Genomic DNA, 23,768 nt, shown 5'->3' with positions numbered 1-23,768 from the left:
CCCTCCTCCCGCCCCCAGGGAGCCGAGGCCCCCGCGGGGCACCTGCAGCACCTCACCCATGCCTGGGCGGGCCCCTGGGACTCCTCCGCCTGCTTGTAGGAGCCAGACCCAGACCCCAGCTGCAGTTTCCTGGAAACTTGTCACATGTACCATCCCGGCCCCTGGGAGGGTGACACTGCCTGGGAGGAGCGCCCAGGTGTGGCGCTGGGGCTGGCTGCGCCCTTTATCTGCCAGCATGGCCTGGCCCGGGGCCTAGGGCAGGTGCAGACCCCTCCTTGGCTCTCCCAGCACTGAGCCCACCCCAGAGGCTGACCTGTGGAACACCCACGGCCCAGAGCCCAAACCTCTCCAGGTTGCCTCCTGCGGCCTCAGCTCAGGCTGTCAATCTGGGGGCTCCTCACTTGTGGGTCAATAGCTGAATAGTCACCCAGGCTACCTGTTATCTCGGAAAAAGGTGGGTTCCCTTCTTCTCTCTACTCACTGCCTGAGGCCCAGCCCTGGAGACCGGCCCCGGGAACAAAGCTGCTAGCCCAGCCAACATCCCACAAACTGGACCTCTGGCTGAGGAGCCCCAGACAGACAGGAGTCTCCAACTCTCCAACCCCAGGAGCCTCCCTGGACGGAGTGGGCTGGAACCCGGCAAGTTGCGATGCACGCTCACACCCTGCCCCAGCCTAGATACCAGGACCGCCATGATCCCGGGTTTCCGAGGACCCACACCAGGGCCTAGGACCCAGGCCCTGATCCTCCACCTCTGGCCTCCCGGCACCAGATGGCCCAAATCCAGGGTCACACTGACTGGAAGGGGTCCAGCCACATGCCAGGGCTGAGCAGCAAGCACTCCCATCTCATGGATGTGACTGAGGGAGCCCCGTGGTTCTCACGGAAGAGATCCTGCCCCCCTGGCTCTCCCAAAAGGCGGCGGTGTCCAGGCCCACCTCTAGGCCAGCCACTTCCCAGCCCAGACGCTGCCCCCTTGGACAGAGCAGTGAGTTGCCCATGGCTGGCTGAGGGCACCATGAGGGACAGGCTGACCCCAGCCCCAGCATGCCGACACAGGGAGCCTGCTGGGGCGAGGCGGGCAGCCTGAGGCCGAAGCAGGGGTGTGTACACATTCCCAAATCATGCAGCCTTCACCCCAGGGCTGTCCAAAGAGACCCAGACCCCCAGGCGCCCCGCCCCTCAGCGGAGGCTCCAACGGGGGACTGCTGAGCCCACTCTTCCACCTGCGGGCCCCTCCCAGCCCCGGCCCCGCCCACTGACCTGGGAGAAGGCGGGCACGGCCACACTGTAGGGCCTCTGCTTGAAGCCGCTGGCCGTCTGGGCGGGGAAGGCCCGGGAGGCGGCGCCGTAATCGGGGGGTGGGATGGCCAGGTCGTCCTTGTCCAGGAGATTGCCCGTGCTGCTGCTCTTCCCTTGCTGCAGGCTGTAGGGACAGGGACTCAGAGGCAGCCCAGCAGGCCGGATGCCCCCAACACCCCACAACCCTGTGGCTCCCTGGACTGCCCGCCCTCACCTAGCCCACGCCACATGCGGGGAGGCTGCTCTCAGGCCAAGGTGGCAGCCCTGGGGACCATGGGCCGGGCCAGTCTGGCCTCCCTCCCTCCCTCCCTCCCTCCTCCTGGCCATGAAGCTAAGCCGGGAGGACTCCAGAGGGGCTGGGCTGCCACAGCAACCCCTGACCCTCCCAGTAGCCACGTACCCTGCTTTCAGCTGTGATTCTCTGAAGGCTGGGAGAACCTGGAGGACCTGGGACAGCCAGGTCCTTGCACACCTGGCCCCCAGGAGCTGCCCCCATAGCACCTGCTGCCTGCACTGGTGTCCCCAGGGCTCTCGGGCCCCACTGCACAGGGCACCACCATGCCTCCACCCTGAAGGCCTCAAGCGTACAGCTCTCAGGGCCACTGGGGATGGCCCTGCGGTAGCAGACAAGGAGCCGGAAGCCCAGCCGAGCAATCCAAGCCCAGGGACCTGGTGTCATCACAGCCCCTCTCCCAAGCTGGGGATCTTACACTCCTGTTGGGCCCAGCGCTCACCTCATGTGCAGCCTGTCACTGCCGTCGCTGTCCAAGACCCGGGTATAGGAGAAGGGAAACCAGCCCCGCCTGGAAGAGAGGCCCCAGGTAAGAGCCACGCTCAGCCCAAAGGCTCCCCATCCCCCACCGACCACCATCCAAGCACAAGTCCCTCTAGCTCCCCAGCATGGCTGCGCGGCTGTCTCTGGAGCAACAGAGACAGTGCTCCAGGGAGACAAAGACCGCAGCCCGCTCCCACTGTGGGCTCAGCCTCAAGGGCAAGGTGGCCCGGGCTGTCCTCAACCTGGTGGGAGCTGCCGGCCCCACCAGACCCAACTGCAAGGCCCCAGAGCCCGGGCAGAGCAGTCGCTCCTGCCTCGCAGCCCCAGTGTCACCCTAAGCCACGGATGGCACCAAGATTGGAGTGGCCACTGGAACAAAGATGGAGCAGCCTCCTGGGAGACCCCCTGCCCTCGTCCCCCTCCTCGGAGTGATGGCTGCAAGGCCAAGCTTAGGAAGGCACAAATGTCAGGGCCTTTTCCCATCTTGCCTAGAGACACACCCGCACAAACACAGCCCTGGGAACGCAGCCCCCAGGTCCAGCGAGGGTGGCACCCTGGCCCAGCCTCTCTGCAACAGCATTCAGTAAACTGAGGAGGTGTGGCCCATCTGACTCCATAGGTGACTTCTAGAACTCCAAACTGGAGAGCCCATCTGGCATGTGGAAGAGCTGAAAGCCACAGAAAGCCTGCGGTCTCAGGATGGCCAAGCCCTGGTCTGCACCTGCAAACTGCGGGAAACTGACGCCCGCCACAGGGCTTCGGCTGGACGTGCTGAGTGTGTACACGTGTGGGATGCCACACCCTGCGGCAATCTGAGTGGCACAGGGAGGCGATGGAGCAAGGTGGTCACTAGACTCTGTGGTGAAAGACCCCAGCCATGGGGGAAGACAACAGCCATGTGGGGGAAACCCGAGCCATTGGGGGGAGACCCCTGCCGTGGGGAAAGACCCCTGCCATTGGGGGAGACCCCTGCCACTGGGGGAGATCCCTCCTGTAGGGGAAGACCCCTGCAGGGAGGTGGTTGGGGCGAAGACCCCTGCCAGGGGAGAAGACGCCTGTTGGTGGTGAAGACCCCAAGTCACGCTTGCTCTCACTGCCCAGGTCTTCTATGGCGAGGACCGGCAACCTGCACAGCCACTCTAAACACAAGGTCCCAGTGCACCTGAGTGTCGCTGCCCCACACACTTGCTGAAGGCAGCGGCTGCCTGGAGCCCGCCCCCGAGAAACACTCACATCTTGGTCTTCTCACTCTCTCCGTAGTGCCAGCCATCGCGGGCCTCAGGCACCAGCAGGGTAATGAGGTCACCCTCCTTGAAGCTCAGGAGGGTGCTGTTGTCCCCAGCAGCGTGGGAGAAGATGGCCTTCACCCGCATGCGGCCATTGCGCTCCAGGCCGGCTGCCATGGAGCTCGAGCGAGGCAGAGTCTTGTTCTCGGCTGCTGGGACAAGGGACAGGTAAGGGGACTGCCCCTGGCTGGCGGGGCAGCAAAGCCCAGGGAGTCTGGTTGAGGTGCTGAGAGCACAGCCGCCTGTGCCCCAGGTGGGCAAGTGGGCTGGCTAAGCTCTCCGCAGCAGCAGCTACCTGCTCCCAAGTGGCTGCTGCCTGCATGAGCCTAACCCTGTACCCCACTCATGCCCCCACTGAGCACCAGAGGCTTGACAAGAGGGAGCTGGATGCTGGGCAGGCACACGTGTGTGTACCACATGCGTGTAGGTACACACGGTCACATAACTGTGAGCCTCAGGGTCTCCCAGGCCCCTATTCAGGGGTGTGGCATGACTGTAGGGTCTGGGGAGGCACGTCCAGGGACCCCAGCCCAACACCCCAGTGGAGCCCTTACTGGTGGCATAGCTGTTTTTTGGGGTCACGCTCTTGCGCACGGGGAGTGTGTTGGAGTAGGAGTCGCTGAGCTTGCTCTGAGACTGCGGAGGAGACAGGGATTTGGGCTGGGCAGCCTTGCGGTCAGCCCACGGGCTGTAGTCCTCGCCATCCGGGCCTGCGACGCCGTTCATGATGGGTGTGCTCTCCTGGGCAGACATCCGCTGCAGGGAAGCAGGCAGAGCAGGCTGTTGCTGGAGCCCACCCCGGGCAAGACCGGGGGAAAGAGAACCCTCCACCTCCTCAGCAGGGGCCCCGGGACTCTGCACCCTGGCGGCCCCCCGCCCTGACAACAAGCTGCCCTCCCACCCACACCCGTGAAGCTTTCCAGAGGCCAGACTCACCCCCACGAACGGTGCCAGCTCGGGGGGCACCGGCAGGGGCTTGGCCCCCGGAATGGGGTCCGAAATGACCAGGTTGGACTTGGAGGCCGACAGGGCGCTGGGGAGGGTGGCGCCGTTGCTGGCCACCTGCTGCATGAGCTGCACCGCGCGCTCCGGGATCTTGCTGGGGTCGGCACAGGCCTGTTGCCACAGCGGCAGCTTCTGCGCCAGCAGCTCCTTGCCCTGAAGTGGAAGCAGCAGGAAGGGAGGGGTCAGGGCTGGCTCAGTCTCCTGCAGCCAGGCACAGCGCTGAGGGCCCTCCCTGAGCACCCTCTGGGGCTGGAGGCTGCTCTTCACCAGGTGGTACCTCTCGGCGAGACAGGCCACCCGTGAGCCTCTGACCCCAACCCACAGAAGCGGCTGCCGGAAAAGGGCCTGGGATGGACCACAAGCCATGCAGTCGGGGGACCTCCAGGGATGAGAGCAAACCCAGGCTCAACGCCCGCGGGGCCCATCAGGGCCTGGAGGAAGGAGGAACGGACAGGGAGGCACAAGGTCAAACTCCGGTGGGCAAACCCCAAAGTGCCAGGAAGGCGCCCCAGGTGGCTGGGGGACACACTGAGGCTCACTGCTCCAACCACTGCCCTTGGGCCCAAGAGCCCGCGCTCCCTCGGGCGTACTCTGCAGCCTGCTGGACATAGACCAGCTGAGCACAGTGGGGACAAAGGAGGAGGAAGCCACAGGCGTGGAGAAAGGTTCTGGGACTGGGAGCCGGCCGGGCCTGAGTCCTGGGAGCTAATCAAGTAGCCCCTGCCCCTCCTGGCCATTTGGCCTAAGCAGGCTGCAGGGCCTGGATTCCCGGGACCCCCAGACCCTTAAGCTGTGGGCCAGAACTGCTATGTCTCTGGCACCTCTGGGGGCCTCTCCGGCTTTCACTGCTCCCCCCACTCATCCCCGTTCCCTTCTACACGTGGCTGGGCACCCATGCTGGGGACCCACGGAGGATGCTGGACGACAGCCATTCTGAGCAAGTCCTCCCCACGCCACCCCTACCCCTCTGCTGCTGGCTCAGACCAGGGGTCGGCAAACCACAGCCCGAGGGCTGGCTTCCTGTTTTGTAAATAAAGTTTTATTGGAACACAGCTGTGCATCAATTTGTGAATCATTCATTCATGGCTGCCCTCACATTGCAGTAACAGAGCTGGAGACGGCATGGCCCACAGAGCCAAAAGCACAAACTTTGTGGCCATTCAGAACGTCTGCCGAGCCCTGGCTGAGATCAGTGGTAGAGGAGTGAGTCTTGGGTGGCGCGGAGAGGCCATCAGGGACCAGCACTAGGGCAGACGGCCGGGGGACACCGACCTCGCAGCGACACGGCCCTGACACAGCGGCCACGAGCCAGCGTCACCCCCGCACCCTGACAGCCCCGAGGCAGGCCCAAACCCAAGCACCAGGGAGCTACTACGAACTGCCCTGGGAGGCTGCCCTCACACCCTGGCCCCCAGCCCAGAGGCTCGTCTCTAAGTGGGTCTGTGGGACACAGGCCTCTTCCACACACGCCCGGGGGCCCACGAGCCCAGGAGGTCAGCTGCTGCCACCACAGGCACATCCCGCAACCCCTCCTGGGAGACCTGTGGCAAGCAGCCCAGCTTCCCCGCCCTCCATCCCTGCAGGCAGCACCCCAGCCACTGACAGCCCCGCTCTCACTCCCTGGCCCTGTCATGGGGCCTGGCCCCCGCCAGAGGGCGCAGACGCCCGCCACTATCCTGGGTCTAGCAGGCGGGAGGCCTGCGCTCCACAGCACCCCCTGCCTGGCAGCTGTGGCAGCACAGCCTGTCACCGCTGAGTCCTTCAGCAGCGAGGTTGCCTCCAGGGGTCAAAGGTGCTGCTGCTGTCCTTGCCTGCACCTGCCCACAGTGCCCAGCAGGCCCAGGCCAGCAGGAGGGGCCTCTCCAGGGAGGGAGGAGCACTTGTCTCCTGGCTGTCCCCAGGCTGTGGGGACTGGAGCACTGGTTCTGTATCACGTGTGTGTGTGTGTGTGTGTGTGTGCACGCACGCGCACATACATGAGAGTGTGGTGGGTGGGGGGAACAAGTGTCAAGGTATACCCCGTGGATCCCTGCGACCCTTTATTTTAGAAAGACATGACCAGGGCCTCCCTGGTGGGCTTGGCTCCGGAACTACATCTTCGAAACTCTTGAAATGTTCCAGAATGCTCCACGGGACACATGTGATCCCATCCCAACCCCTACCCATGGACTATGGGTGAACAGGGGCCTGCTGGCCCTGCCTGTTCCCAGTGGGGAGTCTGGCCTCTGGGCCTTGCCTGCTCTGGGGGCTAAGTCAGCCTCCTAGGAGGGGATCCCCTTGCTCACATCGGGGCTCAGGATATCCATGGAGGGGGCTGCTGCAGCCCGTCCCTGAGGAACTCGCTCCTGGTTCAGCAGGGCCAGGCTTGGTCCTGGGACACAGCGGATCCCAGGGCGGGATTCCCCGACAAGGAACGACAAGGCTGGGGATGCCGGAAACACAGGGCTGCAGGACTGTGCCGGGGGACGCCTAGTGGGAGACACAGGGCCGCAGGACTGTGCCGGGGGACGCCTAGTGGGAGACACAGGGCCGCAGGACTGTGCCGGGGGACACCTAGCGGGAGACACAGGGCCGCAGGACTGTGCCGGGGGACGCCTAGCGGGAGACACAGGGCCGCAGGACTGTGCCGGGGGACGCCTAGCGGGAGACACAGGGCCGCAGGACTGTGCCGGGGGACGCCTAGCGGGAGACACAGGGCCGCAGGACTGTGCCGGGGGACGCCTAGCGGGAAACACAGGGCCAAGAGTCTACCGGCCCAAGGAGGGGCCCTCAACAGACAACGGGCAGAGGGGTCTCTCAGAGGTCACGAGGGCAGCAGCATGTGGGCACCACCCAAGGCCCCCCCTGGGACCACAGTGGCTCAGGGGTGCAGGCAGAGGTGGTAGAGGCACAGGTCACCAAGAGCCTGGGAGCCAGGGGAGGACCCTGTGACCAGGTTTGAGTCCCAGGGAGGCCACTCTGGAGCAGCGTGGGAGGGACTGGGGAGGCCACCTGAGAGCCAGGCAGGGCCCCTGGCTGCCCAGGAAGCAAAGAGATAGGGCAGGTTTGGGTTGGGTGAGGGGTGGCAGGTCCACATACGACAGCTGAACTATGGCAGCTGCTGGACCTGGGGCCAGTGTCACGGTTGTCTTGGGTGGCCTAGGGGCCCAGTGGCACAGTGGTCTTGGGGGGCTGGGGGTCCTCAGCACCTCGGGTGAGCAGAGCCATGAGCCCAGAGGCTGTACCCCAGGACTGTGGGTAGAGGGGCCACAGGAAGAGCAAGTGAGGACACAGAGGCCACCCACCAGGGGCCCCACCGGGACTCCGGCACCCAGCACGGAGCATGACCAGTCCCCTGCCTGGCGTCAGCCTGCACCTCCCCAGGACATGGCTGTGGCAGAAGAGCCAAGAACATTCTAGAAGAATGTTCTACAAGGCCTTGAAAGCCCATCAGACTCTCCCTGGTTGCAGGTGGCAATTTCTAATGTGAGTCTTCAAAATGCCCGCACCCTGTGACCTGGTAATTCTTCACCCCCAAGAAAACCCGAAATAAACGAGAGTTCCAGCCTGGACACCGCCCCGGTGTGTTCACGGGGCTGGGGCAGGGGCCTGGGTCATTTCTGCCAGCAAGGCCCAGTGCCGGCACAGCGCAGCCCCCAGCCGCCTCACCTTGGAGTGGTAGGCCGCGGAGTTCTTGGCCACGGCGCACTGCTTCTCCACCAGGAAGCAGAAGCGCCTGCGCTCCTCTGTCAGTGCGGTCTTGTAGCCGTCGGACACGTAATTCTCCAGCTCGCCCTGCTTGTTGCTGATGGCGTCGATGTACTGTGGAGGGAAAGGAAGAAAGGCTCAGCCAGCGATGGAAGGACGCCTGTCAGGACCGGTTTGGGGCAGCCCCACGGACTCAGTCAAAGGACACGTCTCATTCATGCAGAGCAGCTGGAAACAAAACAGTATCTGCGGCCACTCAGGAGACAACCGCACCCCCAGGAGGCTTCAGCTGCCCTGGGACCACTCAGGAGACGCCCGATGGCCACATCCCCAGAAGGCTTCCCTGCCCCGGGACCACTCTGGGTGAGTGGAGGGTCCTGCCTCCAGCAGGAGGCTCTGGCAGGGGGCCAGCCTCATCTCAGGGCTCCTGCTGTGGGGTGGGGTCGCGTGCACCTCCCTGTGGCCAAGGCACAGAAGCCTGGGTGTGGATGCGCCCCAGCTCCATTGGCCCCAGGACAGCTTCTTGGTCCTTCCCCTGTTGCCTGGAGCACTCTCACCTGTGCCTCTGCCTCCAGGGCCCCTCCATCTCAGCCATCTCAGCCCCAGCACGAAAGGCAGGAGAGCTGGATCCCAGGACACTGGCCAAGGACCCCAGGGAAGCCCTCTGCTACAGAGGGGACTCTGGGCGCACCTCATCTCCTCTCCCACCCGGCTCCGGCTCTGAATGACGGGGAGCGGGGCGCTAAGACACCTGGCTGCCTGGTTTCCGGATAAGCGTGCACCAAGGGAGAACGTGAGAAGGAAGTTCGTGGGGAGGATCAGACAAGAGGTCACCGAGCGGAGACTGGGAGCCCAGAAAGCAAGACCAGCGTCCACAGGGACAGCAAGATCAGATCCACAGGTCACGCCTTTCGGAACACGGTGTGCCCAGGTGAGGGGCCAGCACAGAACCAGGAACGAGGAGTAGGCCTGATTGCTGCCCTTCCACCTTGGAGCTGCCTGAGTGCCCACCTGGGTGTCCCCGTGGGATGGGGGGAATGGGAGAATGTGTCCCAGACAAACGCAGAAGCTTTGGAAACCCCCTCAGCCCTGGCAGGTGCTCTTGGGCACAGGAAAGACAGGTAGTCAAGCCAGACCCTAGAACCATGGCAGCCAGCAGGCAGTCCCCACCCTGACCCGGCGGTCAGCTGCTCGGCAGCCCTTGCGGCTGTGGCCCTGGCTCTGACCATGGCGGCTGTCACGTCTTGGCCACTCTGTGCTTCTTGGTGGACACACAGTCGGCCCAGAAAGGGTTCCAGCAAAGACGACAGAAGCTGCTCCGGCCAAAATGATTTCCCCAAAAGGAAAACTGAGTCTCAACCTGACAGAGCTTCCAGATCCAGCTACTGATTCTGAACACACCAGGACGGAGGGTACTAGAGCTTCAGTTTGGGAAGATGGAAAGTTCTGGAGATGGATGGTGGTGGTGATCGCACAACCCCATGAATGCACTAATGCCGCTGAACTGTGCACTTAAAGATGGTTACCGTGGTCAACTGTATTAGTTACGTGTATTTTATCACAATTAAAAAAAAAACTTTAAAAGAAGCAGTGCAAGCAAAGCCAGACCAAGAAACTGTAGCTGAGCCCAGGCCTCTCCAACGTGAGCCTCGGGAGGAAACTGGAGAGGGGGAGTTTAGGGGAGAGAGTGGGGAAGAAGCTCAGGGCGGCCGCTGCCTCCCAGGCCCCGGACTGTGCTCCCATCCTGGGCAGAGGCACCTCCCAGCCTGCCCATGGGTGCAGGGCTTGTTGTATGACTCACCTGACCAACAGGGCTGTAGGTGGAAGTGACAGTTCCAAACCCCAGGGCTCTCTGCCTCTGTCCCTCTGGGAGGAGCATGCCTCCCCACCCCCCGCCGGCCCCTCCATGACCCCAGCTGGCGGATCATGTGCCTGAGGTCTGGGGTAGCGCGTGACACCACAGCCCTATGGCACAGCTGACACCCGGCACCCGGGGTTCCCGATTCCAGAACCCCAGCCCGACAGTGGGAGGGCTCACCTGGGACCCTGGATGTCAATGGCTCTCCGGTTTTGTAGGCTGGAAACTTTCCATCCCAAAACGCTGATGAGGCTGTGGGTGGCTGGTGAGGGCAAGGGAGGAGCACCCGAGGCACAGACCCTGTCCCCAGGGACACACCCAGGCCCCTCCTGGGTGGCCGCAGGAGGCTAGCTGCTTCAGCAGGGAGCCAGCTTCTCCTCTGCCAGGAAGGTCTTTCCAGCTCTCCTCTGTCTCGCCTCTCCTCCTGTGCCTACCTGCCTTGGGCTGAGCCCCTACCGGCCTCAGGCAGACCCTCCACAGCAGGACTCAGACCCCCTGTCTACCGGGATTGCCTGTCAAGGAGTGGTCAGTTCAGAATCGGCTCTTAAGAAGATGCGGCCTCCGCAAGGGGGCGGCCTCCCCCGCCTGACTCAGCCTCGCGGCCGCCCCGCCTACAGCTCTGGCCTACAGCTCTGACTCAGCGTGGGTGGGCAGTGCCGGGCCGGGTGGGCGGCGGGGAGGGGAGCGGAGCAGCCTGTTCCCTGGCTGCCTACCCCCGCAAGCCTCCACTACAGGGGTGAGAACCAGCCTGGCAGGGTGTGGGTCGGCCCCAGCACTACCACTGGGCACTGGCTCTGCCTGCTGGCCAGTGTGAGCAGACCATGCTGTCCCCAAGGCCAGAGCCTGCCCAGCCACATCCCCCAACACGGAGCCCGGTGCTCCCCTGCCCTTGCAGCCCACCTTGCTTTCCCACACTAAACCCCACCTGCCCCTCAAAACAACGGGCTTGCTACTCCTATCCCCAGTAGGCCTTGACCCTCCAGAGGCGCTGTAGGGCCTGGCCACAGGGTCACCTAAAGGGGACCTGAGATAGCATTTGGGAAGTGAGAAGTTTGATCACAGGTGAGAGGCCCTGCAAGGCAACCTTAAGCAGACTTTCCAGCAAGCTCTGCTCCATGCTGAGGCCTCTGCCGCCACCCCGACTGCCGCTGCCTCCTCCTCCACCTCCTCCTCCTCCACAGCTGGAGCGCGAAGTACTTTTCCTCTGGTTATGCAACATGCACCTACCAGGGCTTCCTGCTCCTGCTCCCAAGAACCTCCAGTGACCTCTGAGGCTCCTTCTCCAGGAAGGGGCAGAGTGCGACAGCCAGATTCAGGGGTACCCTGGGGCCTGGGGAGGGCGTGATGGCCGTGGCCAGGACGCCACATACTGCAGCCATGGAGGAGGACACCTGAGCCCGCTGTGCTCCAGCCTCAGCCTGGCTGCTGGACTCCTTTCCCGACCTTCAGGATCAAAGGGACTGGGTGGGGAGGGTGTGCTCCGAGAAACAGGTGGGCTTGTGCACAAAGAGGGGCCTGGAGATGAGCACCCACCCATGCCCCTGCAACACCACTCAGACCAACACCCAGGCCTGTTCCAAGGCCGCCTGCAGGGTCCTGCCCGCTCCTCCCGCAGGGAACTGCCAGGGATGCTGGGGTGCGCCTCCAGGCTCTGAGTGGCCTGTGATGGGGGTGCCTGCTTTGGAGGGAGCTATTCGGTGCCCAGAACCCCTTAAGTGGGGCAGCCTCAGGAATGTGTGTGAGGTTCCACAGAGAAACCCCCAACGCACCCCATCATGAGGATTCTGTGCCCTCCCTGGGGACTTTTCCAGCGGTGGCCGGCCCGGAAAGCATGGTGGGCAGAGAGCTCAGGGCCAGAGAGCACTCAGCAGGAGATCCGACGCCTGGCAAAAGAAACTGAGGCACTGAGAAAAGGCAGGCCCAGGGGGCTGCCCAGAGCCACGGCCTCCACACGGGTTGCTGTCCAAATAGGACTCGGGGGAAGAGAAGGTGCTGCTTGGAGCGGTCACCCCAGGACAGCAGCGTAAACTAGGCTGCAGGGCCCCCTGGGTCTCCTCACCCTGAGAACGGCACCTTCCAAACTAAGGCCCCTGGAGCCGCTCCGGTTGCCCACCCTACAGGCGGTTTCTGGGTTTTTAGGCTACGGTACTTTCTCACGCTCATGCTCAGTTCCCCAGGGGAGAGTACAGCGAGGGGTACTGGCCTCATTAGCAGGGTACGGCAGCCTCCCTGGCCAGGAAGAGAGTTGGTGTTTTATTTTTAAGTCTTCCACTTACTCAAAGGAGCCCCGTAAATGGCTGGGAGTGGCACACAGGTCACAAGAGAAACCCAGGGGAAGTCGGGGGAGAGACAGAAAGTACGGCTGCACGGTGCTCTGGCGGGGCCCCTCCAGATCCTGGGGACAGGGAGGAGAGATGTTCCCAGAGCAGCAAGGCAGGGATGGCCAGCCCCCGAGGGACGGGGGGAGCTGACACCTCCTGCCTCGGAGCCCCCACATGAGCATCTGGCTATGGCAGAGCCTGAGTCAGCGCGTGACATGCGGCTGCCACTCTGTCTAGGAATGACAGCTGCCTCTCCTCACCTGCTGTTCCAGGACACTGACTCCTCATACAGAGAGACCACGACTGTACAGGGCAGATCCTGGAAATCTAGGCCAGGCAGGAGCTTCACCACGCAAGGGGCCGGTGCGGGGATGGGGAGGAGGGGAGGTGGCGGCCAGCACTGCAGGGCCCGGCCAACTGTGACCTGCTGTCCTATACGGGGCACGTCCGAGCTGTGTGGAAAGTGCAGGGGACAGAGCACGGCCTGGTCTGTACCTCCAACCTGGCAGCCGGCCATTTACAACGGCCCTGCATCTGCCCCATGGGCAGGCAGTCCCAGTGGCTGGCCCCCTCCAGTCCCCGCCCGCCGCTGAGCCACCGGCTGCGTGCTTAGCTGGGTGCCATGGCGACAGCACTATGGAAACACCCAGCTGAAAGCATTTAAGACCCACAGAACGCTCCCACTTAGTCACCCTGGGCTGAACAGCCCCGTGATCAGAGAAGACAAAAGTGATCAGAACACATCTCTCCTCTCCGCAGCATGCGGTGACTCACAGTGGGGGAGGGGCATTCCAGAAAAAACCAAGGCGGCTTTGGTTTACCTCATCCGCCACGGCTGCTGCAGCTTTCCCACGTTCTTTAAAAATCGCATGTGGCCCCCCAGGTCCCCTGCAGCACATGAATGAGAACGTAATTTTTGGCCTTCAGCTGTCACCATGGGTAACACTTACTCGAAAGGATGCGGCTGTGGACCAGTCAGCTGTGGTGTGTGGGGTGAGAATCAGGTGCCCCAAGTAGCACATGGTCACTGGCCACCTGCAGGCTGCAGCCAGTGGCTGCTCTAAAACCCACTGACCAGGCCTCCCGGGCTGATGGGCACGGTACCCAGGCAGAGGAGGGAGGGCAGCATGGCAGGTGGTTAAAAGGAGACGGGAGGACCCTTAAATCTCACGCTGAACACACGTGCTCTGAGCAAGACCCGGGCTGGGCTGAGCAGAGGGTAAGCCGCACCCTCTGGCCCCGGTGGCAGGTGGAAGAGCTGGTCATTCCGCTCCCCAAGGAAGGCATTACAGGAAGATCCTCAGGAAGGGAACAGTGCCACTTTGGCAGGATCAGGGATCCATGAGCCCTGAGGGTCCCCATTTTCCTGGGAAAAAGGCCCAGAGCTTTCAGCAGATTGGCAAGGGGTGCCCAGGAACAACAGGTCCCAACAGACCCACAGCTTGGTATTGGGATGGACAGTCTGGTGAGCACATGCCCACGGGCACAGGAGACAGCAGGTCGCTTCTGTCCACACCAGTGGGCTAGACACACAAAACAGCCTAGAGGATCACAGGCCAAGCTGTCCCCAAGAGCCAGCAAAGGGGTGGCAAGATGCAGGAGAAGTGGGGGCTAAGATGTTCGAGTGGCCCAGCCCTGAGGCTTGGGGAAGCAGAGTGCCCGACCCCTGGCTGCCCTGGCCCCGGGGACACTGAGGGTCCCTGTGTCAGCTGCGGATGCAGAAGCCCTGAGAGGGCTCCGTGGCTCCTGGCTCCTCACACTCCTGTTTTTCCTGGTCAGGACCCCTCAGAGATGTTACTCCAGAGAAACATGGCCACACAGCTGTCCTCACGGGGGTGGTGGGGGGGAGGGGTTGTCCACAGCCTTAGCCTGAAGAGCTTTGTGAAAATGAGGATGGGCTTCACACCCCCCTGCACGTCGCCAGACTCCACGCTGGCGATCACCGGCCCTGCTATTATCTTCTCTGAAGATCTGAACGAGGGTGCTTTGTCTCTGCTGTGTTAATTATACACCCCTTTAAATAACACACATCTCTCCCCTTTCTCAGACCTCAATCCAGGCTATAGGCCTCGCACACCCAGAGATGGGGGGCAGCCGGAGGGGGGATCCTGGGGGCACCAATGCCCCCCACCAGCCCCCTGCATTACAGTCAGCAGAGCACCAGTGCCGCTTCCCAGGACCCCCACGATGATCCTGCCGGTGCTACAGAGCCCCCTTGGTCTCTGGGAGGCAGCATCCCCAGGAATGCGGGGCCATCTCTCCCTCCTCACTCACGACCGGCCAGCGAGGGCTGCACCTGCCTCACCTCCCTCCTCCCCCATCATCTCAGAAAGGGAACAGGGGAAGGTGACCCAGCAGAAACCCTGGCTCTCCTTGTAGCCCCGGGCATCTCTGTCCAGAAAAGCCCCAGGAGGTGGTGAGTGGACAGGGCAGTGCTACCCTCCTCTGCAACAGGAGTTTCAGGCCGCTGAGGAAGCCTCCAGAGCTGGCTGAGCAGGGTCGTCCCAGGGCCAGCAAGTCGAGCCCATGCCCAGTGCGATTCTGAGCAGGGGCCTGGCCTGCCCCACACCACTCCCAGCCTGAGCACTGACTTTTGAGGCCCCAACACTGCTTGGGTCTCGCTGCCCCACCCTCAGTGCACATGGGTTAGGAAGGACAAGTTTCATCCAGTGGGCCGGGGCTCCCTCCCCACACTCAGGTCCTCGTGCCCACAGCCCAGCCCGGGGAGTGGGTGGGCCACTCGCCTCCCACCCTGGGTTCCAGATGCAGGATGGGGCATGTGGACACGTCCCCCGGGCCCTGCTCCCTGCCCCCTAGGGGTGGGCACAGGCTGGGCTCTGCTCTCAGCCCCATTCCGGGCCCTGTGGACATGGCCACACCCCTCTGTTCTAAGTAGGAGCTGGACCAGGCTGTGACCACGCCCCGCGGACACACTGATAAACCCACAGAGAAGGTGTCCCCTGCCCCAGCGTGTCCACCGTGCCCCGCGTGGTGTGGAGAACATTCCCTCCAGGCGGACGGGCACGTCTGTCAGCACCTGGCCCAGCAAATGTGGCAACGACCACAGTCCTGGGGAGTGAACGTGCCGCTGCCCAAGGCCGTCAGGGCGGTGCTCCAGGCTGTGCCCCCTTACGTAAAGCTCTCTCGTCCTAGTTAACAAACGCCCCAAATGCTTCCTAACTCCAGTGCCCTGACCTATAACTAAAATTACTTCTTTTCATGGAAATCCCAAAACACCACCTCAATTACAAACAGTTCTTGAACAACAGGAGGCCCCCCCGGCCCAGCCCCGCTCAAGGGCACCCTGGCAGGCAGACAGAGAAACCCACTCTGCCTGCCTCTCTGGGGCAGGGCCTGGCCAACCTCATGCCCACCCCTCCCTGCAGCCCCACCTCTGCCCCCAGGGCCTGGTGTGGTGTGTCCCTGTTTCCGCTCAGGCTGAAGGCCTGGCCGCTGCCACACGATGAGCCTGGCAGTGAAGGCGGGCAGTGTGCATCGGGGGCCTCGTGGGCACCCTGGAGCATGAATCTGCCCCTCACAGGTGCCATGGGCCCAGCCTCGCTGCCCGGCAGCCTCACAGCTCCCAGGAGCCTGGCGCTCCGCACACATGCAGCTCAGGTGGGGTGCAGCTGGCGCCAGGTTTCTGAGCCCACTGGAGACCCCGGCAATCACTTCGAGACACCCAGCTCTTGGGTCGCTGAGGGAACTCACATCTGACAATGACACAGCACGCTACACCCCCAAAGACCAGAGTCAGGCACCAGCCACCACCTCCCCTTCATCAGTGGCAGCTGAGGTGGGGGGCCCTGTGGACGGGGGCGCCCGTTCAGCCCGTGGAGCTCCCTAAACAGCCTCCACCTGCGTGCACCGCCCACACGGCTGCACCACCAGCCAGGCCCCGGCCAGCTCTAGGCTGCCAGGTGAGGGACATGCAGGGCCAGAGACCCCAGAGGCACTAAAGGGTCTCCAAGAGAAAGGCCTCTGTGGCAGGGGCAGCTTGGGAACTGCAGGGAGGCATCTGCTTCTCTGCTACACACGCCCCTGGCTGGACACTGGCTTCAGGCCACCCTTGCGTGGGGTCACTTCCACTTCTGGCAGTCCGGCGGCCCCCTCCTGCCCGCTCAAGAAAGCAGCCCCAGGAGCCCGAATGGGCCAGACTCCTGCCCTGCACTCCAACGACGTGTGGGCACACCTGCCTCTCTCAGGGTCTTCAGGACTGGGGACAACTGCTATGGTCGCCAGTGACCCCACAGGGCACACACTGGAGGCAGCTAGAAGAGCTGGGGGCAGGCAGGTCCAGGGACCGAGGCAGGGGTCTCAAGGGGGCACCGTGAACTATACTCTCTGCGTAGACACCCCCGGGCTGCCCCCAGCGTGGGGTGCAGCTGCTGGGCTGGTCTGTAGAACAGCTGGGAAGCAACGAACCGCTTTAGGAATGGAGAGGCCGGTGAAGAGGTCTCTGCTTCCCCCAAGAGTACTTCCAGCAGGCCCTTTCCCTGCAACCAGCAGGACTTCGCTGACAACCTAGGCCCCAGGACAGTAGACCCCGCCAGGCAAGCCAGGAGTTAGAGACAGCTAGGAGGCCTCTGGGGTGGAGTGGGGTGGGGCCACATAAATGGGGGTGGGGTGCACTGGAGGGACGGGGCCTCCTGCACCAAGGGGTGGGGCCACACAAGCAAGGGCAGGGCCTCCTGCACCACACAAGTCGGGGCACACAAGTAGGGGCGGGCCCACACAAGTGAGGGCGGGTGGAATGCACTGGAGGGTCGGGGCTGCACCTGAGTAGGTGGGGCCAGCCAGCCCAGTTCCCCAGCCCAGGGTGCTTCCTCTCTTCAGAAGTGAAGAGGACATGCAACAGCTGGGCCCCCAGCGGCCACACCCTAAAGTAGAGGTCCCACAGAGCCCGCTGGCTGGGTTTGCAAAGGCAATGGGAACCAGCAGGAACAGCCCCGGGTGGGGCAAGGGGCCTGGAGCAGCGAGGCCGGCAGCACATCCCAGCCAGGCAGCCACATGGCACTCACCCCAGGATGGTGGCCGCAGCCTCCCCGCAGCTCGGGGGGCGCGTACGCAGCCACATACCAAGTGCCCCACCCCCTCAAACTCAGATGTGGGGCTGGGGATGCTGACGGCTCCGAGGCCTGGCCACTGGGGAGCAGAAAGCACACCGGGGTGTGGCTCCCTCTGTTTCCCACCCCAAAATGTTGTTTCAAAACCACTCAGCACTTACTAGCTATCTGCTGCGTGACCAGCTTGTGCTTGGCACCAAGTGGGACGCAGGAGAAATGAGATCTAGCCCTTCCTGAAGGAACTCGGTGACTTGGGAAAAATCACAAAAATAAAACACCTGTGTGGTTAAGAGTTGAAGCCCCGTCTCCCATTAACAGAGGAAGGAGTTGGATGGGGAGGAGCAGAGGCGGAGGTCTGTCCAGGAGAGCCCCCACGCAGGTGCCATGAGAAGGTTGATGTCGGCTCGTCCTGGCTCCACAGCCCTTCCCGTCAGTGCTCAGAAGAGGGAGAAAGCCAGGATATTCCCCCTCACAAATGGGGAAACTGAGGCTCAGAGAAGCTCTGGGGCTTGCTGCAGCCACGTGACCCATAAGGGACAGAGCCAGATCCAAGCCTAAGCCTGACACCAGGGCCTTGAGGCTGTGCCCAGGTGGGGAGATTCCAGCCTGGGGCCACCCACAGGTCCCCTGGTGAGTGGGGAGGAGCAGCTGCAAGTTCTGGAGAAAGGAGGCTGCTCAGCCAGGGCTGGGGAGCCACAGCAGGGCCCCTGGGACCTGGGAAGAAAGACCAGCACCACACATCTCCCAGGAGGGGCCCTGGGAGGCCGAGAAGATGAGGCTCGCCAAGCGTCTCTGTACCGGGTGGCAGAGGCCTTTCCAAGGGGGCTGCTGGGCCACCCTCACCTCACACCCACTGCAACCTCCACCTACCACGCGCTTCGGGGCCCTGCCTGCCCTCTCCGCCCACACGGCCCCCACCCAGACCCACTCACAGGTGCTAGGGGGACCATCTGCCTCGGCAACTAGCAGCCACAGATGGGAATGCTGCCCTCATTCCTGACCCTGCCGGGCTCCTGGGTCTGGCCCATCAGGACGCAGACAGCCTGCAAGGCCACGACCCCCTCCCCCCTCCCCCTCCGCCTGCCCTCCTGCGGATGAGGGGGGCTTTGTGACGACTGTGGCAGCCGTTGGGTGTCCCCCACCTGAGAAACAGGTGCTGTGGCTTACTCCCAAAACTGGGTCACCTGGCTTACCATGAAAGGGCACTCAAGGGGCCCCAGGATGAGCCCAGCCACCAGCCACCTTAGTTCTGTTGTCAAATGTTTCACAGTCAGCCCCTGGGGCACCCAGTAGCGGCCCCTTGCCCAGACCATGGACCACAGCACTGAGGCAGGGCCAAGGCCCCTCGAGTCACTGCCAGGTCCAGCCCCCTGTGGCTGCGAATCAGGTGATCCTTGGGCCAGTCAACGAAGGGTCCACCGAGGCACTGGAGGTGGCTCACAGCCCCCATGAGAAGAACAGATGGGACCTGCCTCCAGGGCCCCTGAGGCACCAACATGGTCCCCCAACAGACCCCAAGTGCCAGGACATGCAGCAAACAGATAGACCAGCCATCAGCAAGGAGAAGGTCTTCCAAAACCCCCGTGTGGGATGGGCTTGAGGAGCTGGCTGCGCACACACAGCCTCGGGAGTAAATCCCACCACCCGGGGCCCACGGCAGAGCAGCGCGGAGGGCAGGCGGAGGCCAGGTGTGCGGTCAGGGCCCTCCTGAAGAGGCCTGGCAGTGGGAGGCAGGGCACCTGAAAACCAGGGAGCTGGTGCCGCAGGGCCACAGTGACTGCGTGGGGGCCTCAGGCCTCTGGCTCCAGCCTGCAGGAGGGAGGGGGAGTGGCTCCGAGAGCCCACAGCCTCTGCCTTTGCCCGGCCCTATGCTACCCCGCCACGATCTCCAGCTCCCAGCGAGCTCAGCCACAGGGCAGTACCGGCTGTGCCAGGGAGACGGCCCTGGCCCTGAGTAGGACGGAGCCTCCGGTACCCACACGATGGAACACGATTTAGCCATGAAAAGGAAGAAAGGCTGACCCCCGACAGTAAGAGAGGAGGAGGCTGGCACAGGCTACGGCACGATGAGCCTTGAGAACCCTCCATGCCACGTGAGCCACCAGGCACCAAAGGCCGGACACTGTGGGATTCCAGCTATGCAGAATGTCCACAACAGGCAAGTCTATGGAGGCCAATGGCAGGCTGGTGACTGGTGGGGCCAGGGGCCCATGAGTGACTGCTGATTGGAAAATGCTCTAAAACGGACTGAGTGATGGACGCACAGCTGCAAACACTCATAACCACTGGACTGTGCCCGTGAAATGGTGAACTGCTGGTGATGTGAATTATATCTCAATAACGCTGTTAGCAAAAACCCACAGAGCCTCGAGGGGAGAAGGGAGCTCAAGCTCCTGGACCCCCAGCAGGCAACTGAGCCCTCAGTGAGCTGGCCTCAGTATCCCCATCCCCAGAACACCAAGCTGGGGACATTCCCAGGAAAGTCCCCCTTAAGACAAGCTCTCACACCTGGCCCGGATGCTCAGGGCTGGCTCACACCTGCACTGCCCTGACCTGCTCGGAGGCGGCTATGGCCCTCCAGGCCGCAGGGGCGCCATCCGCTGCTTGTCTTCAGAAAGCAAAGTAGCAAAACGTTCCACGGTGGGAGGAAGAAGAAAAACAGACACAGTGTCTACCAACATATACCTGTTTCTCCTCCTCAACTCCCCATGCCCACTGCTCAGGTTCTGTTCACAGGAACAGCTTGAGGACGGCTTGCTGCAGCAGCCTCAGGCAGGAATACTAAGGCCACCATGACGGGCCCATCATAGAAAGACCCATGATGGCAGCTTACCCGGAGTGCAAAATGGAAAGGATCAAAAGACCCACCACAGCTTACCGAGAGTGAAAAACAGGATCAAAACAAAGGCTGGGGACACGGGAAGAGGTGGCTGGAGAGGGCAGGGTACCCTAGAGAACGGCCTGAGTTGTGTCCCTGCAACTGTGCACCAAGCATGCCTGAGTGGGAGGCTGCAAACAGCAGCGGGCACCCGAGGGACCCCCAGCTCCCCCGTATGGCTGTTTCCACAGACTCTCACTTATCCTTCTCATCTGCCCCTGGCCTAGTCCTGTCCTCTCCTTTGGGGCCGATCCAGCTCCACCAGGCGACCCCACACTGGAAATCTTCTGGCTTGGTCTGCAGGGTATGGGCAGACCTGCTTGGCTTCCCTGCAGTTAAGCAGGGAGCGGGGGCACAGGCTCTGAGCAGGAACCGGCCTCCCAGTCCCAGGGCGAGGCCACAGCCACTCATGAGCACCCACATCCGGCACCAAGGAGACGGTCGCACACACACACGCAGACACACGCACACGGGCAGGTGTGTGCGGGGCTTGCCAAGGCTTGAAAACCTGACTGCCAGCAGGAAGGGTGCGGCCTGGAGGCCCGGGCTTCACCCACAGCCACACCTTGCCCGCCCCAGAGTGCAGCCCAGAAGCTTCTACCTGGGTGACTGGCCAGGGGTTTTCCTGATGTTTCCTTTACACACGACTGGGCATCTTGTTTTGTGTTTCTTTCTCTTCTGTATCACTATGACCCCAGCAAGTGGGCGAGGGGTTTCTGGGTCTGGCCTGTGTCAGCCACCATCCAGGTTCTGGTGTACACACATCAGGCCATGCCTGTCATCGGCCAGGCCTTCCTACGTCCCAGCCCACTCAGCACGCAGCACCGGTGACGCCGGCGGGACGGTGAGAGAAACAACACTGAAGCCGCTCCCTCGAGGAACCTGAAGTACCACCTTCCCTCGAGTGGCCAGCCCTGCAGGCGGAGGCCACGACCGCTTAGAGGAACAAACTGGGACCGGACTCCCGGGCAGGGATGGGGAGAACAGAGGGGAGGACTCCATTTAGGTTTCTGCTCCTTCAGCCAAGAACCTTTCAGTGACCCTGGGAGGCTGCAAGAGCAGGACAGAGCCCCACAGGTGAGCCGACCATCCCACCGGCCTTGGGGCGTCGGGCCCACCACTCCCGAGGTCTACCAGGGACACACAGCCTGCCTCTGTCTGATCGCACCTGAGGGGCTGCTGTCCACTCCCTGTGGACGAGGGGGGCCGAGGGGTGAGCAGTCCCAAGGTGGCAGGAGAGGCACCACAGCGGGGGTGGCGGGCCTACCTGCAGCTCCTTGTCCGAGTACTTCTGAGGATTCTTGCTGCCCTGGCTCTTCTTCCGAAGCTTCTTCAGCTCAGCCTGACACTTGTCCAGGGCGTCGCCTTTGCTCCTTTGCTCAGTCTGGTATTTCTTCAGCGCAGCCTGAGATTCAAACAATAAAACACAAAACCAAGGCCCATGAACCCAACCCAGCGTGGACCACTGGCAGCAAAACTGAGGCCCGTGAGCCCAACGCAACGGGGTCCCCTTGGCAGCCCTGCCGCTCCCTTCCTGGCTCGCTCTCTGGTCGTGCATGCTCAGCTGCAAATCAGAGTTGGGGAGAGCCCAACTGAAGCCTCAGCCCGACCCCACCCAACCCCATAGCAGCTCTCTGGTCCCCCAAGATGAAAATCACACTTGGAAAAAGTGGCCGAGGCCCACCCCTCCCGCCCACCACTGAGAGCCAGAGGTGACCCTCAAACCCTCAAGCAGTGCCTCACCCCCAAGCCTTCCTGCCAGCGGACAGGAGTGGCGGTGGGGCAGGACAGGCCTAGAGCCCAGGGAACTGCAGAGGCCAGAGAAGGAGCTCCTGCACTCCCGGGCAGCAGAGTCAGGCACCAGCTTCACCGCAAGTGGCCAAAGCCGGGGCATGGAACCAGGCATGTGGGGCGTCAGAGGCAACGGGGTTCACCCACAGGTTGCATTTGGGGCACACCAGGGGCACTCGGTCCCAAATGGACAATAAAGTCAGAGCTGGGGCCCATGTGGACGGGGAGCTCGGGGAAGTGGGAAGCCTTCAGGCCGAGGGAAGGAGTGGCAGGCATTTGGGAGAGCCGGAGCCCAGGCATGGGGCCCAGCAGGCACGGCCAGGGTGCACTTACACTCAGATACCTGGAGTCCAGCTCCACCTTCTGCTCCAGCTGTGTGAGCAGCTCGTTGTGAAAAGACTTCAGCTGGACATGGAGAGAAAACACATCAGCCGTCAGCTCCAACACATGGACCCGGAACAGGAGGCAGGGCAGGGCTAAAGCGGATGGTCACGAGACACCGGGTGTCCCGGCTGTGCAGGAGGGGCCCCCTCCCCCTGACTGATGAGCTGTGGCCCCGCATGCCCGTGTGCACCCTCTGGAGCCAGGAGCGAGTGCTGAACAGGAGTCTGGAACGTCGGACAATCTCGCCTCCAACAGCCACAAGGGAAACAAACGGCCATCCCCTCCTTCCTCTGCTGTCCCATGCTGGGGATCACTGCGACACAGGCTGAGAGGTCGCAGAGCCCATGGGCCTGAACTGACACCAGGGTCGGACCCCTGGCTTTAGACAGGATGCTGCAAACCAGCCGCCAGCAACGTGCTCTGGTTGTGTGGGGTCTGCCTCTGCCTACAGTCGGAGAGGCCAGGGGAAATCTGCCTTGCAGCCTTGTGAACCCCAGGAGTGGGGTCTGGCTGGGGCTGCGATCAGGACTCTCCCTGGAGCCCAGCGTGTCGTGGCTGCCACTGCAGCCAGTGAAACATGCGGCTGCAGTCTGGCCTGTGCCCTTTTCTCCGACGTCCTCCTTCGAGTGTGGCTTGTGTGCTGAGCCAGGGTCCCTCCCTGCCTCCGAGTGTGGCTGGACAACTGGGACTGTTCCCAAGTGGACACATGGCCAAGGTGTGGCGCCAGCTCTCCCATCGCGCCTGCCCCTCCTCGCAGGGCCACGCTGGGGGTGGACTCACCATTTCTTCCAGCTGATTCTGGATCTGCCTGTGGACTTCAGCCATCTGGAAGAGAACGTCTCCTGGGAAGCAGAACAGCAGAAGGAAGGGGAGGGAGTCAGGTGCTCGCAGTCACCACCGTCATCCCACTCTGGGCTGACAGCCACCCAGGGAAGCCCTGTGACCACAGGCAGCAGGGCCCCCGGGGTGTCAGGGCCAGAAGGGAGGGCGGAGAGGGGACACCAAAAGGGAACAGAAAATTCTAGAATGAGAAGGGACTCCAGACCTCAAATGCACAGCACGCCTGGCATCTTTGGGAGGGAACTTGAGTCTCTGCAAAGGCGAGAGACAGGAAGAGCCCGTGTGTGCCTCACCCCAGGCGTGACAGTGAGTGACAGCGCAAACACGCGTCCTCATACGCATCCGGCTGTTGTTCATAGAGACCCAAGAGCTCCGAACCTCCTACCTCAGGCCAGGCAGACAGTCTGCTGACCCCACACCACAGCGCACAAACCTCCTCTGGGGGACACCCATGGGCACACGCTGGGCACAAGCCTCTCTGACTCCAAGACACCTCACTACCCAGGCTGCAGACCCACAGCACCTCTGAGACCTTCACCCAACATCTCCGCTTTGAGCCCCAGAGGAGCGTGGTG

The 23,768-nt window shown here is 62.8% G+C and overlaps 1 protein-coding gene across 20 annotated transcripts in view; it reads right to left on the bottom strand.

Annotated features, from left to right (window-relative positions):
- BAIAP2 (BAR/IMD domain containing adaptor protein 2) overlaps positions 1 to 23,768 on the bottom strand; it is an 81,061-nt gene that overhangs the window by 8,324 nt on the left and 48,969 nt on the right. For 13 of the 20 annotated variants that reach the window (XM_016933119.4, XM_016933120.3, XM_009433491.5 and 10 more), the window contains 9 exons: positions 23,134 to 23,195; positions 22,303 to 22,374; positions 21,446 to 21,583; positions 8,017 to 8,169; positions 4,300 to 4,521; positions 3,918 to 4,119; positions 3,311 to 3,512; positions 2,037 to 2,105; positions 1,264 to 1,426 (listed from right to left, as the gene is read on the bottom strand). In XM_016933119.4, coding sequence (XP_016788608.1) covers positions 1,264 to 1,426; positions 2,037 to 2,105; positions 3,311 to 3,512; positions 3,918 to 4,119; positions 4,300 to 4,521; positions 8,017 to 8,169; positions 21,446 to 21,583; positions 22,303 to 22,374; positions 23,134 to 23,195 — 1,283 coding nt within the window. Of the gene's footprint in view, positions 1 to 1,263; positions 1,427 to 2,036; positions 2,106 to 3,310; positions 3,513 to 3,917; positions 4,120 to 4,299; positions 4,522 to 8,016; positions 8,170 to 10,093; positions 12,454 to 12,494; positions 15,578 to 20,779; positions 21,163 to 21,445; positions 21,584 to 22,302; positions 22,375 to 23,133; positions 23,196 to 23,768 lie in introns of those variants that run through there. The other 7 variants (XM_063800010.1, XM_063800011.1, XM_054670742.2 and 4 more) reach the window with 7 other exon arrangements.

Source organism: Pan troglodytes, chromosome 19 (assembly GCF_028858775.2).
Source record: "Pan troglodytes isolate AG18354 chromosome 19, NHGRI_mPanTro3-v2.0_pri, whole genome shotgun sequence".
Taxonomy (NCBI): Eukaryota; Metazoa; Chordata; class Mammalia; order Primates; family Hominidae; genus Pan; species Pan troglodytes.
Note: the sequence above shows the minus strand (reverse complement) of the source record. Positions and strands in the feature narration are given on the sequence as shown.